Here is an 18,694-nt window from a genome sequence, read left to right as displayed (position 1 = left end):
GTAAATTAAAGCTATATAACATTTAGAATGTGGCATAACTGGTATTTAATCATTCTTATATATAGTCATAAAACAGTATGTTTGACCTATATCAAACATGTTATTAAAGTTCCCTTAAAACAATGCAGGTTCTAATCGACCATTTAGGTTTTGGAACAGCTACACTGTCGTGTAGCATTAGAATATAGGATCTTCAATTTCTCCCAACTCCAACATTTTCAATACAAAAATTACTAGATTAATGGGACACAATGCAGTGAGCTACACTGTCTTTAAATAAGAAAAACAATTACAGACTGAAGACCAGTCTCTACATCTCGTACATTCACATATGTAAAAAAAACCTCATTGACTTATAATAAAGAAGCTTTCAACTACTGGGATGTCATCTTAAGAAATATCTCAGTCTTAATTCTTCAGAATTACATGTAATACACTACTGAAAGTAGAAAAGTGTTTAGTACTCTGGATTATTACCTAAAAGGTTATGTATTGCTAAGATGGCGCCGACAGGGAAGGCTGCCGTCCTGCGAGATCCCATTGTTTTTTGTACTGCTAAATGCACATACTGTTTGCTTGGAGACTAGATATGCCTGACAAACACTTATAGACATAGACATAAATATACACCAATAATTACTGCCAAATATATGGACTGTGGTGTCTCACCTGTACTTGTACTGGGAAGAAGACGGCATCGCAGGAAGAGGGGTAAACGGGCAGGCATTCTGGTAAGATTGAGGCAGCACAGCAATCGTGCCCCGCTCCCGAGTATACTTCTTGCTAATGTTCAGTCACTGGACAATAAACTGGATGAACTGAGAGCAAGGCTTGCTTTCCAACGGGACATCAAGAACTGCAACGTGCTGGCGTTCACTGAAACCTGGCTTGACCCGTCTGTTCCGGACTCTGCTATCCTCCCAGGAGGATTTTCTATTCACCATCAGGACAGAATAACGGATTCGGGTAAGAGCAAAGGCCACAGGGTATGCTTCATGGTAAACAATTCCTGGTGCACAGATGTGGAGATTATTTCAACATCATGCTCTACACGTCTTGAACATTTGACAATAAAATGTCGTCCTTTTTTATCTCCCGAGGGAGTTCACATCGGTAGTTCTCACAGTGGTGAATATTCCGCTGCAGGCAAATTTCACAAAGGCACTGGATGAACTACACTCTCACCTTAACAGACACAAGAATACACATCCTGAGGGGGCATTCATCACAGCGGGTGATTTCAACGGTGCGAACTTGGTTACAAAGCCCTCCCCCAACCTCCTTTCGGCAAATCCGATCACGCCTCCATTCTGCTACTTCCCGTTTACAAGCAGAAGCTTAAACAGGAGAGACCAGCGTTAAGAACCATTCAATGTTGGTCGGAAGAATCGGATTTTATACTAAAACACTGTTTTGCTACCACTGACTGGCAGATCTTCCATGAAGCTGCCGGAAATAATATCAATCTGTATACAGAATATGTTAGTGGCTACATCAGTAAATGCATTGAAGACGTGGTTCCCAGGATTACTGTTCGCACATATCCAAATCAGAAACCGTGGGTAAATAGCGAGATACGCGCCAAACTTAAAGCTAGGACAGCTGCTTTCAATTCTGGAGATATGGATAAATACAAAAAATCCAGATACGACCTCAGGAAAGCTATCAAAATAAATACAACTACAGAGTAAAATTAGAGTCATATTATCACGGCTGCAACACACGGACCATGTGGAGTGGTATATGCACCATTACAGACTACAAAACCCAACCCAGCTATATCACACAACAGTCTGCCTCTCTTCCCGATGAGCTAAATTCATTCTATGCTCGGTTTGAGGTCAGTAACGCAGATCCAGACAGGAAGATTCCAGAAATCCAAGACAGAAACCCGTTGATCATATCCAGAGCGGATGTATGTAAAGTTTTTAAAAAGATCAATCCACGCAAGGCTCCTGGCCCTGATGCTATCCCTGGCCGTGTTCTGAAGGCAAGCGCAGACCAGCTGGCAGATGTCTTCTTGGACATATTCAAACTCTAGTTCAGTCTATAGTTCCTTCCTGCTTTAAGAAAACCACCCTTGTCCCTGTTCCTAAGAAACCCAGAGTCAGCTGCCTGAATGACTACCGCCCTGTTGCACTCACTGTTGCACTCACATCAGTTATCATTAAGTGCTTTGAGCGGTTGGGCAAAGCATACATCACCTCCTCACTGCCTGACACCCTAGACCCACTGCAATTTGCGTATCACCAGAACATGCTATTGCCACTACCCTCCATACTGCCCTCTCACACCTGGATACGAAAGGAACATATGTGAGAATGCTGTTTGTTGATTACAGCTCAGCATTCAATACCATAGTACCCTCAAAGCTTGTCATCAAGCTCCAGGACCTGGGACTGAACACCTCCCTTTGTAATTGGATCCTGGACTTCTTGACGGAACGTCTGCAGTTGGTGAAGGTGGAAGATAGATCACACACCTATCTACATCAATGGGAGGGCAGTGGAGAGGGTCAGCAGTTTTAAGTTCCTGGGAGTTAACATCTCAGAGGACTTAACCTGGACCCACCACACCAACACCATGGTCAAAACAGCACAGCAGCACCTATTCTTTCTCCGTAGGCTAAAGGAGTTTGGCATGCCATCACATATCCAGGCCAACTTTTACAGGTGCACTTTTGAGAGTATCCTGACTGGTTGCATCACTGCCTAGTATGGGAACTACTCCGCCAGGGACCGCAAAGTACTGCAGAGGGTGGTGAAGTCAGCACAGCTCATTACCAGCTGTGAGCTACCAAACATCCAGGATATCTACTCAGCTAGATGTCTTAAGAAGGCCAGGTCCATTCTCAAGGACCCCAGTCATCCCAGACACAAACTGTTTTCCCTCTACCATCCAGTAAACTGTACTGAAGCATTCGGTCCAAGTCCAACAGACTACGGAACAGCTTCTACCCCCAGGCAATAAGACTGCTAAATAGCCAACCTGCAGCTACTTTAGCAAATCACCTGTAATGGCTACATGGACATACAGTTTTCATTGTATTCAGCATACTGCACTACTTGTATATATTGCATACACCATGGACACATAGTAGCTCTATTCATATTGAGTTTTATTCAATTTCTATTACATCTATTATTATGTAACCTTATTTTTGTTACCTTAATTTTGTGATTTTTGTGATTCTTGTGATTTTTGTGAGCTCGCAGAAAAGACATTTCATTGCCAGCAACCACTGCTGCACACTATATTGTTTGTGCATTTGATAAATAAACTGATTTGATTTGATTTTGATTTAATTTGATGTACTGCAGCTCTACCCTTGAACAAGGGTGAATAGTTAAAAGCTGGAATGAACAAATGTCATTCATTCCTGGAAAATAAAGGATCCCACAGAACCTACAGTATATGCGACACCTATTCTGGCTTAAATTGGCATTTAAATGCTAATGGCATATTACTCTTACGTCATATTACTCTTTAATATTTAAATGCTAATGGCATATTCAGTGCAAGCATAGGAATTACATCTTCATTCTTTCTTTTCAAAGTATATTACTGTCACCTGCTCACCAAATTTTTACTGAACTTTTACTGAACAGTTTGAAATTAAGCAGGTTTCTAAAAGCTATAGAGTATCTGCAGAAAAGGAAGAGAAATAAGGAGGAAACGAATGTAGGTCAGATTGTTGAAGCCCAGAATAGAATCTACAGAGGACAATGGGGTTAACACCCCCAACTTTTCTGAAACACTGCCACTGGGTCTTTTGTGTACTGTACAAGCAGTCTGCATCTCATTATAACATCTCATCCAAAGGACGACACCACATACAGGTTTTAGGAAAGATAAGTCAGGTTGAAAGTTCTGCACCAGCAGTTAGAGTGGCACTTTACAGTTACATTAATAAATGTTCACAAGGACAATCTTTACCACATTTGAACAAAACATTAATTTACTGCTTCTTTAAAACCCTTTAATGGACTCTAATATAGATCATGATTAAGGCACACATCTGTGAACATAGGTATTTCAGTTGTCTTTTGCCCCCTGGCCACCTCTGAAGACAGAGCATCACACTTAATTCTTAACTTGGCACTGAAAGGTGTTTGCTGAAAGCTGATGATTATGGTAAATGAGCCAGTGGGTCATAACGACATCCATCAGGAACTTGTTAGCAAAACAGGCAAGAACTGGCATGTTCTTAATATTGTTTTTCAACCCAAAAGACCGACCAGACAAGGAATTGGGAAATGAGAAAGTGAATTAAGTGAAAAGGAAAGGTATTTGGATTTCCTTAACTCTCTTTAAAAAGTCAACCATAAAAAGAAGCTGACAAAAAACCTTTTTGGCACGATAAGAACAGTAAAAAATCCTGCATTCTGAGAATGTCCTCAACAAACAGTGCGAATGACATGGGCAGTTCATGACTCTAAGCAGTGCATAAGAAGAACAGCTGCAGTGTTACAGAAACTGGGGCTGGTGCTGCAGAATGATCTTGTAATATTGTAGTAGGGTATTCTCCTTCAGTCCTGGAGGAATCCATTGAGCAGCACCTTAACAGCTGGAAAATATGTGAATTGTTCCAATTAAGCCAAAAGTTTCTTTAAGTAGACCATTAAGGGGTTAAGCTGGAATGATATCAGGAGAATGGTGGCATTTCAGGAAGGAGTTAGAGACATAGACATAGAGACATAGAGACCATATCTCTATTAGATGGTTGTGGCGGAAGGTTAAAAAAGTGTGTTACAGATAGCAAGCCAACAAAAGATTGTAGAAAATTATTCACAAAAAAAAGATAAAGAATTCTTCAAAGAATATCAAACAAAGGACCAATCAATGTTAAGCCAAGAGGCTACAGATCGAAAGTCTTAGCAATGGAATGAACATCCAGGCATATAGTACAAGTAAAAGTTAAGAGGCGGAACAATAAGAACAGTAGGAACTTGTTTTACATTAACGTACCTGTGCAATGTTTACAGTACCTACTGAGCAATCAAATAAATAAGATGGCTAGAATCTTCTCCTCTCATTTGTAGTTTTAAATGCATATGTAAGAATATGCAACACTCTATCCTTACATTAGAAAATCTAAACCCTTCAAACAAAAAGTAATTTAATTCCAGTAAAAGAGCAGTTATACCTGAAATTTAGCCAATGCTTATTTACATTGTGGTTCCTGGCTCTTAATACACTTAAAGAAAGCCTGTCTGACTTTTAAGAGAGAATGTATCTTAATTCCAGCCAAGGGCAGCAATTATAATTACTATTTTTAGAACTCCAACAGCCTGTTTAATATAAATGCTGTAAGAAAAGGAGGCTACTGATACAGTACATTTCTTTTGTGATTTTAATTGTGGAAGAAGGAATACATAGAGGCCAAATGAAAATTGATCAGCTAGGAATTTCAGTGTTATTTGACTCATTCTCATGAGTCAGTGTTATTTGACTCAATCCCGTTAAATCCTAAATTCAGTATTAGGTTAAGGATTTAACCATGCAGAAAATAATAAAGTTAATCTTAAGGTAAAGTGCACTCATTTTACTCATTTAATCTATCTGAGCTACTATCACAAACAGGGAATATCTGAAATCTACTTAGCGCAATAAAACTGAACTGAATTAAAGGGCAGTAAAATACAGTAAAATATAGCATGATTATGTTACTTTAACTCTATAACCTTAAAAGTCTGTTTTTTGTTCTTGTTTTCCTTTCTTGACACCAGATAAAAAAAAGAAAATACATATGAAAAAAAGAAAGAAAGCCGATGGGGGAGGGAAAAGAGAAAGAAATGAAAAAAAACTTCGAAGCGCCAAAGACGACACAGTTACGACACTAATAACCTTATACAGATTACACAATATCCTTATAACTGCACATCCTGTACTGTCCCACTTACAGTTCATTAGTGTGTGTCGCACGCTCATGTTTGATAGGACCTGGGGAAGCATGAACATCCATGCTCAGTCTGCAACTTCAAATTTAGAATAATATGTTGTTGTCATTACAAACATCACTAATACACCATGTTTCTGAACACATTTGGTTTCAATAAATTCCTGTACATACACATGCATATCTGTACATCAGTTAACTCCTAAAGACATCCACAAAAACAAAGTATATAAAGTAATAATAAAGTAAATAATAATAAAGTAAAAATACCAGAGGACAAATGAAACAAATAAATTACTAAATATATACAAAACGTAGTGGATAACAACAATAAGCCATCTTTTTACCAAGAATGCAAGCGAGTGTAAAGTACTGTATTCTCAGATCTGATCCCAGAACTGTGTTAACAATCACTAATCTATAAAATAGTACTTGGATTTCTATACTGTGCTTCCTTTGTCTTAGTTCATTCTTTCACAGACTTCCTTTGTATTCTTTATTCGTTAACAAGCTTCTGGACCATATACAGTAATACCACATTAATCAGGATATTTAGTACACTGAATAGGAAATACTTTCCTTTCTTAGTTTTAAGAACAAGTTTATTTCTCCTCAGTTGGGAACACATTTCTAATATAAGAACAACAAAATACAAATGAGGGGATATAACACAGGCTTTCATTCACTCTCCATCCATCTACCACTCCCCAACTGACATCTCATGAGTTCCCCACTTTTGTTTCTGGACAACTATAGAACCCTGCACTTCAAACACAAACAAACAGAGCAACACACAAACATCCCAAATTCCAGTCTTTCACGCATACTGTATCTCTTTGAAAATTAAAAGTAGATTATAGTTTCTTTTGTTTGAAATTATCTTGAAAGACAGCAAGTGAAAAATGTTTCCTGCCCAGGCTCTGCATGTATAAGATTGTCACTGTACTAATACAAGATCATAATGCAGACAGTGGTAATTACAGTGGGGAAGACCTTTTATCAAACCTTGACCTCTATCCCTGCCTTTCGGCGCACGACTCTAAGTCCATCTTGTACCGGTTTGCCAACCTCAAAAATCTCCTCTTACTCCCGCACCTGGAGGGCACTCCACTTCCCCCTGAATCCCCGAGACTGGCTAGATCAGCGCTACTCAATACCCACTCCATAAACAACAAGGCTCTTCTTTTATGTGACATTATCAAAGAAAAAAAACTGGACCTTCTGTGCTTAACCGAAACCTGGCACAAACAAAACGATGGACTGCTGTTTAACCAATTAGTACCTCCTGGGTATGGTTTGTTTGACCTTCCGCGTCTCTCAGGCAGAGGCAGGGGCATCATTGTTATTTACAGCCTTTTTTACAATCTAAGTCCTATTACTATACCTCCTCCCTCTTCTTTTGAGTGCCTTGTTTTAAATGTTTCTATCCCCCAATCTACTATTGTTGCCACACTTTATAGACCACCCAAACCCCGTGAAGCCTTCTTAGGTGAGTTTGCTGACTTACTCTCATTTTTATGCCTTAAGTTTAAAAGTCAAAGTCCATTTATGAAATGCACAACAATACGGCGTGCAGCAGCAGTTACTGGCAATGAAATGTCTTTTTCTGCAAGCTCACAAAAATCACAAAATTCACAAAAACACAAAAATCACAAAACTGAAGTTACATTTTTTAAATTGAATAAAACTCAATATGAGTAGAGCTGTTATGTGTCCATGGTGTGTGCAATATATACATGTAGTGCAGTTATGCTGAATACAGTGAAAACTGTGTGTCTATGTAGCCGTTACAGGTGATTTGCTAAAGGAGCTGCAGGTTGGCTCTTTGTTCATTCCAGCTTTTAACTAGTCACCCTTGTTCAAGAGTACAGCAGCAGTACATCAAATCAAATCAAAGTGTATTTATCAAATGCACAACAATATAGCATGCAGCAGTAGTTGCTGGCAATGAAATGTCTTTTCTGCGAGCTCACAAAAATCAAAAGAATCACAAAAATCACAAAATAAGGTTACATAATAATAGATGTAATAGAAATTGAATAAAACTCAATATGAATAGAGCTGTCCATGGTGTATGCAATATATACAAGTAGTGCAGTATGCTGAATACAATGAAAACTGTATGTCCATGTAGCCATTACAGGTGATTTGCAGGTTAGCTATTTAGCAGTCTTATTGCCTGGGGGTAGAAGCTGTTCCGTAGTCTGTTGGACTTGGACTGAATGCTTTGGTACCGTTTACCGGACGGTAGGAGGGAAAACAGTTTGTGACTGGGATGACTGGGGTCCTTGAGAATGGACCTGGCCTTCTTCAGACATCTAGCTGAGTAGATATCCTGGATGCTTGGTAGCTCACAGCTGGTGATAAGCTGCGCTGACTTCACCACCCTCTGCAGTACTTTCCGATCCCGTGCGGAGCAGTTCCCATACCAGGCAGTGATGCAACCAGTCAGGATGCTCTCAATAGTGCACCTGTAGAAGTTGGCCTGGATATGTGACGGCATGCCGAAGGATCCTTATTCTAGGGGACTTTAATATACACATCGATTCAAGGTCTTCCAGTCTGGCTAAAGACTCTACTGGGATGTTTTGATCTTACTCAGTTTGTTTGTACCCCTACACATAACAAAGGACACACCCTAGATTTAATTATTGCAAATGACTCTTTTGTCTCCCACTGCTCTCCCCTTGATATAGGCCTCTCTGACCACTTAGCTATTCTTTTCAATCTGGAATTACCTGTTTCTAACACTTCCCCCTCACACTCTGTAAATTTCCACAACTGGCGATCAATTGATCACCCAAGGTTTGCAAATTCTGTTCTGTCCTCCTTATCTTGTTTCTCTTCCTCTGACCCTCTAGAGCAGTAGTTTTCAAACTTTTTGGACCAAGTACCATCCCTGATCAAACCAAAGTATCCAAGTACCACCTACAAGTCATCTTCTCATAGGAACCCCAGAAAATCTCAATGACCAACATGAGCGCACACACACACTCGCACACACATATAATAAATATTATAATAAACTTTATTTGATATAGCGCCTTTAAAGGTGGCTTCTCAAAGCGCTTTACAGAATGACAAAAGGAACAACAACAACAATTAAAAATAAACAATAAAAAGCACCATTTCAGTGAGAGGGGTGAGCCTGTTTAGTCAAGCAAAGCAGATGTGAATTCATTGGTCAAGCCTTGATACAATTCACAACAGAGTCTAACAGATTTTAAATCGTCTGGCATTTTCTTGACAGCCAAGGCCTCGCGTTGGATGCTGCAGTTCATATCTGGAGCAACCTCTCTAATTTGTGCAACTACACCACTGTTTTGGCTTGTCATTGCTCTAGCACCGTCTGTACAAACTCTAGATCATGCACCGTCTGTACAAATGATGCATTTTATCCAGTTGATGCCATTCTCTTCAATAAATTCATTCAGAAGCTGAAATATGTGGTCTCCTGTAGTTCCTGTTGGTAGCGGCTTACAGAACAGAAAGTCTTCATGGGACATGCCCTCAAACTTGTATCGAACGTAAACTGGCAAATTGGCCAAATCAACGACATGTATAGACTCATCTAATTGCAGTGAAAAACATCTACTCATCTTAACGTGCTCTATCAGCGTATTTTTGACATCATCTGCCATATTAATAATTCTACGAGTGACTGTCTTTCTAAGGGGGCAGCAGGTCGAGCTATTCAGCAGCTTTTTCTCCAGTGTGGGGTTTACCTGCTTTAGCAATCCGCAAGCTTGCATTTTTCCCAGTTTCTATTTCAGGAGTTTGTCTCAGGAGTTAAAAGAAGTTTTTATTTCATGCGCATGGGAGCGAAACACAGAGACGCATGCTCTGTGTATTTCTCTCAAATTAACCTAGAACAGTTCTTAAATATTTTTCTGTTATCTATCACTCTTTCCTGTGCTCACAAGATTGCCAGCGTTCGTAGTACGCATTTCTATGCTTTCCTGTGCTTACAACATTGGCATTGTTCCAAAATCACGCATTCTCCTACCTCCCTATTTGCTGGAGATAACTTTTTTTTAAATACAATTGGTCACTTGCGTTCGTAGCACGCATTCCTATAGAATGATATAGAATTACACTGTAGCTCTTGTGTCCACTCAAGTATTAGCACACGCTGTATCGTAGTATGTAGGCTGCGTATTCGACACAAACTAATTTTAATAAAATAGAAAATATGAAAACCCGTCCCAATTTTTCAGTGCACACAACAAAGTTCCGGGGTCATATGGCGTACCAGTTGTGGTACGCATACCACAGTTTGAGAACCACTGCTCTAGAGGACAAAATACAGTAACTTGACAGTGCTCTTTTATCTACCCTTGACAGCTTTGCTCTTTTAAAAACTCAAACCATCTCCTTCTCTCGCCCTGCTCCCTGGTACAACGACCATCTGCGAAATATGAAGGCAGCCTCTCGCAAACTTGAGCGTAGGTGGCGTCTTTCTGGCCTAAATGTATATTATCAGGCTTGGAGAGATTACTTGTCTGAATATAAGGTTACTATAGAGTCTGCTAGATCCACCTACTTCTCTCACATCATTGAAAATCACCAAAACAACCCCAGACATCTTTTATCCACCATCAACAGACTGCTCAAGCCAAACTGCCCTACCACATTACCTGCCTCATCACAACTTTGCAACATATTCTTAGATTTCATTAGTTCTAAGATCGACAATATCCGGCATCACATTCTCTCCACTATGCATATCATTTCCATACCTCCTCCCTCCTTATCCAACTTTTCTGGTTCCCTTCTCTCCAGCTTCTCAACATCCCTCAATAAACTAGTTACACATATGAAACCCACCACATCTATTTTAGATCCCATTCCCACAACTTTATTTCAGTCCTGTTTCTCTTCTCTCTGTCCCATTGTCCTCAATATTATACATGAATCCTTGAGCACTGGCACTGTACCAACGGTCCTCAAAACTGCTGCCATTACCCCCATGCCAAAAAAGCCTAACATGGCTCTCAACAACCTTAACAATTTTCGCCCCATCTCCAACTTACCCTTTCTTGCAAAAATTCTAGAATGTGCTGTCACACTTCAGTTACATAACCACCCCATGACAAACAACCTTTTCAAACCCCTCCAATTTGTCTTCTATCAACTTCACAGCACAGAAACTGCCCAGGTCAAAGTCACTAACGATCTTCTAATAGCTTCTGATTCTGGTTCTCTTTCTATACTCATCCTTCTTGATCTCAGTGCTGCTTTTGACACTGTTGACCATAACATCTTACTTTCTCATCTTGAGACTGTGTTTGGAGTTTCTGACACTGCTCTCAAATGGCTCAAATCTTATCTCACTGATCCCTGTCACTTTGTCTCTCTTAATGGGTACAGGTCTGAAATTGGACTTGTTATGTCTGCTGTTCCTCAGGGCTCAATACTGGGCCCCTTGCTCTTCAGCATTTACATGTTTCCACTTGGTCAGCTTTTAAGATCACATGGCCTCAGCTATCATTTCTACACTGATGATAATCAAATATACATCCATACCAAACCTGACACTGATGTGGCTGTCTCTATTCTATCTAATTGCATCTCTGACATAAAAATTTGGATGACTCAAAATTTCCTTCATCTTAACTGTGACAAGACTGAAGTCATGCTTATTGGCACCCCCCATCAACTTTGTAAAGCCAATCCTGTAACCCTATCTGTAGATGGTTCTGTACTTGAGCTTCAATCTAAATTGAAAAACCTTGGGGTTATATTTGATTCTGGCTTAACATTCGACCCACATGTGCAGCATATTGTCAAAACATCTTTCTTTCACCTCAGAAATATCGCTAGACTACGCCCTATGCTATCACTAACTGTGGCTGAAAAGCTGATCAACACATTTGTGTTCTCGATTTGACTACTGTAATGCTCTACTCGCTGAGGTATCTAAATCTACTTTGAACAAACTGCAGTATGTCCAAAATTCAGCAGCCAGAATCCTGACCAGGTCTAGTGCAAGTGTACACATTACTCCTATCCTGGAGTCCTTGCACTGGCTTCCTGTCAAATTCCGTGTGGACTTTAAAATCCTCATGCTCACCTACAAGGCTCTGCATGGCTTGGTACCTCAGTACCTGTCTGGACTATTATCGCCCTACCCCCCACCTTGCAACTTTCGCTCTTCTAATTCTGGTCTCCTTACTGTCCCCCAAGCCCATCTACATTGTATGGGTGACAGGGACTTTACTGTTATGCCCCCAAGCTCTGAAACTCTTTGCCCAAGGATATCAGAGAGTCACCTTCTCTAAACTCCTTCAAATCCAGACTCAAAACCTACTTCTTTAGAAAAGCCTTTACTTAACTGGTTCCAATCTTCACCCCTCTGCTTTTCTTAGTACCACCATCGACGGTCTCCTCTGTATATTGCAATTGTGTTTTATCTTGTGTATTCTTTTTATTTATTGTTGTTGTCATTCAATAAAGCACTTTGAGAAGCCACCTTTCTGCTTTCTATCCAGCAGATAGAAAAAGCAGTATTTTGCGTGCGGAACCTTCTTCAGGTGTGAGCTCACACACTAATGAAGATCAGTACAGGTAAAGGTAAGACCCAGCTCTCCATAAATGAAATTCCACTGCACAATTTCAAGTACCTCTTAAACAAATCATACAACATGATATTGTTCCAGCAGTCTGTCAGGATGATGTTTTCTTTAATGGGACACAAACCTAGGAAAAGACCAACTTGTATTTACAGTGTTAGATTATGGAAGCTTACAGCCATTCAATTGGTACATATTTGTAGCTGGGTGCAGAAGCAAGGGAGTCTCAATTGCTGCAGGTACATTGTTTTTTAACCACCCTTACGACCAAGTCAAAGGTGTTAAAAGGTATATTGCTGCAAATTAGCAAAGCACTGCTTAAGTGGCAAATTGTTATATTCAGTATAAAAGTGTTACAACCGTTTAAAAAATCTAGACCAATATCTAAATCAAGTTGAGATCGTGTTTGTCCGAAGAATACAAAGAAGCCCACTAAGATAGTTTTGCAACTACCCTGTTTAAAGAGGGCATAGTTCTTGGTATTGGCATGAACAAAATCATGAATATAACGAAGACGCTGGTCAAGTAATATTTTCTTAGTGCTCATTTGTTGTTACAAGTGAACCATCCTCTGATCAAACGGTTACGGTGGTGTCCAGTTATTCCAATGCTGACCAGCTTTAAAACTACACTACATTTCTGAGGGTTGTTAAGCAATACTAATGAGTTTTAACAATGACACGACCAAGCTTAAGCAAAAGATTGACTCATTTTTGCCAGGGATTGTCATTTTTGCCAGGGATTGCCAGGGATACCTCATAATCAGGGGTAAGTTACTATTCTTAAATAAGTATCATGTATGAAACTTATTAGTGGGAATACAGATAAACCATGATAGACTACAGATATACTTTTTACTATAAAAAGTAAAAAGTATATCTGGAGTATTCTTTTCTTCTTTTCCTGACCAAGACAAAGCTCTTGTAGTTCAATATTGAATTTTAGTGGAAGATGTAACAATTTCAACACTGTAATGGTGCAATCAACACTGTATCAGCAGTTGGAGACCGAGGGATGTTCTAATCTTGTGGGTACTGTAAACCTCCACAGTGACATAAGACTTTGCACTGTCATGCTGAAGGTTTTGGGGAACATGATATTTGAAAAGGCACACCGCATGCTCCCGATCTCAAACAAGTGATGTTAAACATGAGCATCTGAAGTTGTATAGAACAGTATATCACAAATGCCTTTGGCATCTTAAAAACATCTTAAATCGCTTCCTTGAAAAAAGCACACACACCATCACTGTTAAAGGGTGGCTGTGTGTGCTTTTTGGCTTATCAGAGGCCCTTATTTAGATTGATATACAGTAGCACGCAATCAATATAGTGCTACAATCAATATGTGTATAAATAAAACGATGACATTACAAAAGAAGGAAATACAATAAAACTCTAAACAATGCATCAGCATAAATTTAATATTGTGCAGAAAGAGAATCATTCACTAAATACTGTTTTTAAAGTATTTTTAAAAACTTCTCTGTAATGCAAGAAGGTGATTTTAAAGTACTAACTCATGTGGCATACTTACCATAGTTTTAGGGCACATCAGTTATGCATTGTATTTCCATACTCTCTCACACACACAAACACCTGTTACCATATAATAAGGAAAGTTCTGGAAAGTGATGTGTTTTTTTTCCCAATGGACAGAATATTGTTTATAATAATAAACTTTATTTTATATAGTGCCTTTAAAGGTGGCTTCACAAAGCGCTTTACAGAATGACAACAGCAACAACGACAATTAAAAATAAACAATACAAAATACACAAGATAAACATTATAAGAATATGCAGAGGAGACAGTAGATGGTGGTACTAAATACAGTAAGAGCAGAGGGGTAAAGAATGTACTGAGGTGCCAAGCCATGGAGAGCCTTATAGGTGAGCATGAGGATTTTGAAGACGACACAAAACTTGACAGGAAGCAAGTGCAAGGACTCCAGAACAGGAGTAATGTGATCACTTACACTAGACCTGGTCAGGATTCTGGCTGCCGAATTTTGCACATACTGGAGTTTGTTCAATGTGGATTTAGCAAGTAGACCATTACAGTAGTCAATTGGGGAGAAGACAAATGTGTAGATCAGCTTTTCAGCCACAGTTAGTGATAACATAGGGCATAATCTAGCAATGTTTCTGAGGTGAAAGAAAGATGTTTTAACGATATGCTGCACATGTGGGTCGAACGGTTAAGAATGAATCAAATATCACCCTGTGATATTTTCAATTAAGACTGAAGCTCATGTACAGTACCATCCACATACAGGGTTACAGGACTGGCTTTACAAAGTTGATGGGGGGTGCCAATAAGCATGACTTCAGTCTTGTCACAGTTAAGATGAAGGAAATTTTGAGTCATCTAAGTTTTTATGTGAGAGATGGAATTACAGTAGATAAAACAGAGACAGCCACATCAGTGTCAGGTTTGGTACGGATGTATATTTGAATATCATCAGCATAGAAATGATAGTTGAGGCCATGTGATCTTAAACGTTGACCAAGTGGAAATATGTAAATGCTGAAAAGTAGGGGACACAGTATCAAGCCCTGAGGAACACTAGACTTAATGAGACCAATTTCAGACCTAAATCCGCCAAGAGAGACAAAGTGACAGCGATGAGTGGGGTGAGACTTGAACCATTTGAGAGCAGTGTCAGAAACTCCAAACACAGTCTCAAGACGAGAAAGTAAGATCTCATGGTTAACAGTGTCGAAAACAGCACTGACATCAAGAAGAATGAGGATAGAGAGAGAACCAGAATCAGAAGCTCTTAGAAGATTGTTAGTGACTTTGACCAGGGCAGTTTCTGTGCTGTGAAGTTGACAGAAGCCAGGTTGGAGGGGTTCAAAAAGGTTTTTTACAATGAGGTGGTAATGTAATTGAAATACGACAGCACATTCTAGAATTTTTGCAAGAAAGGGTAAGTTTATGTTTACTCTTGTTGATGTTACTAACTACAAGTAAATTTCTCTTCACTAGTAGCAAAAGCTATTTCTCTTCCACGATGGCATTGCAATTCTGCAAATAAAAAGGACAAATTCGCTTCTTATGTCTGCTGACACCAAACTCATGGACTTGTCAGTCTACTGTACATTCAATGTTAAGCCACAATCTACAGAGCAGATTGATTTAATTAAATATCACAATCAAACTCCAGCCTTGTCCACAATAACCATAAGACGCTCTTTTCATACCATCAGCCAGCTCCTCCATAACAATAGTTTTCTTTTCTATATGTCTGAACTGTTTCAGAAACAAGCACAAGCAAGGGGAATTGTGCAATAAAGATACACTGCACACTACAGCAATTACCAGGTACAGAACGCTCATGAATGTACTACAAATAATAGGCAGTTTAAAAGTCACAATTGACCTACAAGCACCCTTTTCATTTATACACATTAATACACTGTGCAATTGTTTTCTACTGTCCAGACTTTAGACTAATGCAAATGAAAGATGTGAGCAGATACTGCTGTACACTACACACTAAAATCACATAGAAACTTTACCCATGCAGATATTCCAGTACTAGCTGGTTAAGGTTACTTCTGCAAGTCTTTTGTTCAATACTGAATTTACCTTTATTGTCCCTAAGTGAATTTTGCACATCAAGAGCTCCTAACGTATACCTTATATGACAATAATACAACACAGCAACTCTACAATACCATAATACAAAACAATATTTAACAACATTGCTGTCAGACCTAAATCCAATATCATAAGATTACAAACAGACAATTAGCTGGTAATGACGACAACAACAACAATAATAAACAACCTTTTATGGTATGAATGAAGTAAATGCTCCCTTAATCTTTATAAAGGGGACCTGGTACCTCCTTCCAGAAGGTAGTAGAGTATATTCTAAAAAGAGTGGATGAGAGGAGAGACATATAAAATTTTAAGTGCAAGATTAATAATAAGTTGTTCTGTTAGACATGTTATTGAGTCAAAGGATGAACCCATAATCTTGCCACCGGTCCGAATACTTTGTTCAACTTGCTTTTGTTCTGCAAGGTCAAGGCACCTCCCCAGCTCTGAATACAACATTTTAGAAAACTCTAAATTAAAACTACATTACAACATGGTAGTTTGAACAACTACCATGTACAGTGATTGATATGGTCATTAGTTTACCTTAACCCAAGCTGGTTTCTTACCTTCTCAAGCAGGATTTTTTTTTTAAATAACAAACAATTAAAATGTACTTTTCATTAGGACTCCTATTTCTTTGGCTTGTAGAAGGAAAGTGAAGTCGTCCCAACAACATTCATGGGGAAACACATGGCGAATAGTAAAGACCAATTGTTTTCCAGAGCAATTCCCTGTTGCAGACATTTGCCATCCCCCCCCCCCCCCAGCACAACGGAACTTTCAAGCACAGAGAAAAACATGATGCAAAGACGATTTCTCTTTCATGTGCAAAATACTTCAAATATTGCAGTGTGCATTTCATGTTTAGGAAACAGTTAACAAACACAGCCAGTAGGCTAAGAAGTCTTCCTCTTTAAATATACAGTACACTTCACAGCAGCTTTAATATCATCTATCTTATATATTATTACCTTTCCAGGTCACAAAGAAAAAAAGCAAATGTCATTGTTGCCTCTTTATAAAAAGATTAGCAATGTAGTTTTATTTAATTCACCACGTTAAATTCGACGTGGGGTTTCGTTTCACTACACAGCCAACTTTGAACTGTACTGTCTTTGTATAAGAACCAATAATGTCAGAAGGCACAGCAGCACATGGAGTCTCGCGGCTTTCCCTTGTGACACTGCTGCTGGTTACTACAGTGCAAGTATCAGGACTAACCCGTTCCTCTCCCCTTCAACCTTAATTCCGGTCGTATGCAAACATAACGAATGCTTGATTTGCAATGAAAGTCTTGACTTTTAGTGTCCATATAAATATAACTGCCTATACTGTATATACAGAAATGAACGACATTCTAAATTACAGTACATTTGTTAAGGGTTATTTTCAAGAAATAGTGTCATCTAAAAATAATCAACTTCATTCAAGTAAAGTGCGTAACTATATAAGCAGAGAAAAGTAGATTTCGCTACTCTCAATATTGCATATTATTAATCAGAGTAGCCTACAAATGCGAGAACTCATTATAAAATAATTTATTTTCTTAACTCACCCAACGTTTTGACAGCGATCTGTCTAGTTAGAGGAGGAGGTAGATTAATGCACACCAAATCCACGTCCTGATGCAGCAAGACATCGTCTATCCTGTTAGTATAAAACGGCACATTCATTTCCTTGGCTAGCTCCTCGGCTTCTTCCTGCGTGCGTCCCCAAAGAGCTTTCACTGCGAAGCCTTCGTTTTTGAGGAGGGGGATGATCACCCGGGCAGTCAGGCTGGTCCCAAACACCCCGACCCCAGGAAGCATGACTCGAACAGCCGTGTTCACTGATCGCTACCGGGCTCCTTCTTTACCATCACAGACTCACAGCATAGCAGCGCCGCAAGAGCGGGGGACGGAAACAAAATATACACTGTCAGGTCAGCCATCCACCTGCAGCAGCTTGACCCGAGACCAAGCATTTTCCCATTAGATCGGATCTAAAGCATTTGTTTGTGTTTGTAGGTCGAATTCACAAGCATCTCCCTCGATCTTTACTTTTTAAGAAACACCCACCTCCTTAAATCGTGTTGAGGTTTTAACGTGTTTAATCGTCCTTGTCTGACTGCTAATATGAAATCATCACTTTGATGAAGGACGTGTCACCTTTTGTTTTTCCTGCAACGCCCTCTTTGGAAAGACAACAATAAAATCCGGTTCGTTTCTTTTCACCCCAGGCAACCTGCGTTTGCTCTGCAGAAAATGTTATAAGCCTTCTCTTTCATCGGCCTGTAAACCAGCCGGTAGTAACGTGTGCGGATAGTCCTTGATGCAAGTTATTGATGTTGCAGACAGCTCAGTCCTGCACTACGCTGGATACGTCAGGTCTGCCTGTGTGTGAGGCGGTGTGCCCTCCTCTTTTTAACCCTAGAGCTGCAGGACCAAATTTAATTTTTCTTTGTATGTACGTGATGATTTGTAATGATTCACATCAGGAAAAAGTCTGAAGATTTTAACAACAAATAACATTGTTCTACTTTCTTAACATTATTTTAACCAAAATAATCAACTGTACTTTTTAAAATACTTAAAATGTCCATAATATCAACATGCTACATAAAAATCAGGCTT

General features: G+C 39.3%; 1 protein-coding gene across 1 annotated transcript in view; it reads right to left on the bottom strand.

The window, feature by feature from the left end:
• gfod1 (glucose-fructose oxidoreductase domain containing 1) overlaps positions 1 to 18,374 on the bottom strand; it is a 52,688-nt gene extending 34,314 nt beyond the window's left edge. The window contains exon 1 of the mRNA XM_088919080.1: positions 17,638 to 18,374. Within this exon, the coding sequence (XP_088775206.1) occupies positions 17,638 to 17,890 (253 nt within the window). The 5' untranslated portion in view covers positions 17,891 to 18,374. The remainder of the gene's footprint in view (positions 1 to 17,637) is intronic.
• Positions 18,375 to 18,694: the final 320 nt, after the last annotated feature.

The sequence above is a fragment of the Atractosteus spatula genome, chromosome 6, assembly GCF_055471065.1.
Source record: "Atractosteus spatula isolate fAtrSpa1 chromosome 6, fAtrSpa1.hap1, whole genome shotgun sequence".
In the NCBI taxonomy this organism is placed as follows: domain Eukaryota; kingdom Metazoa; phylum Chordata; class Actinopteri; order Semionotiformes; family Lepisosteidae; genus Atractosteus; species Atractosteus spatula.
This window is presented reverse-complemented; position numbering and strand designations above follow the sequence as displayed.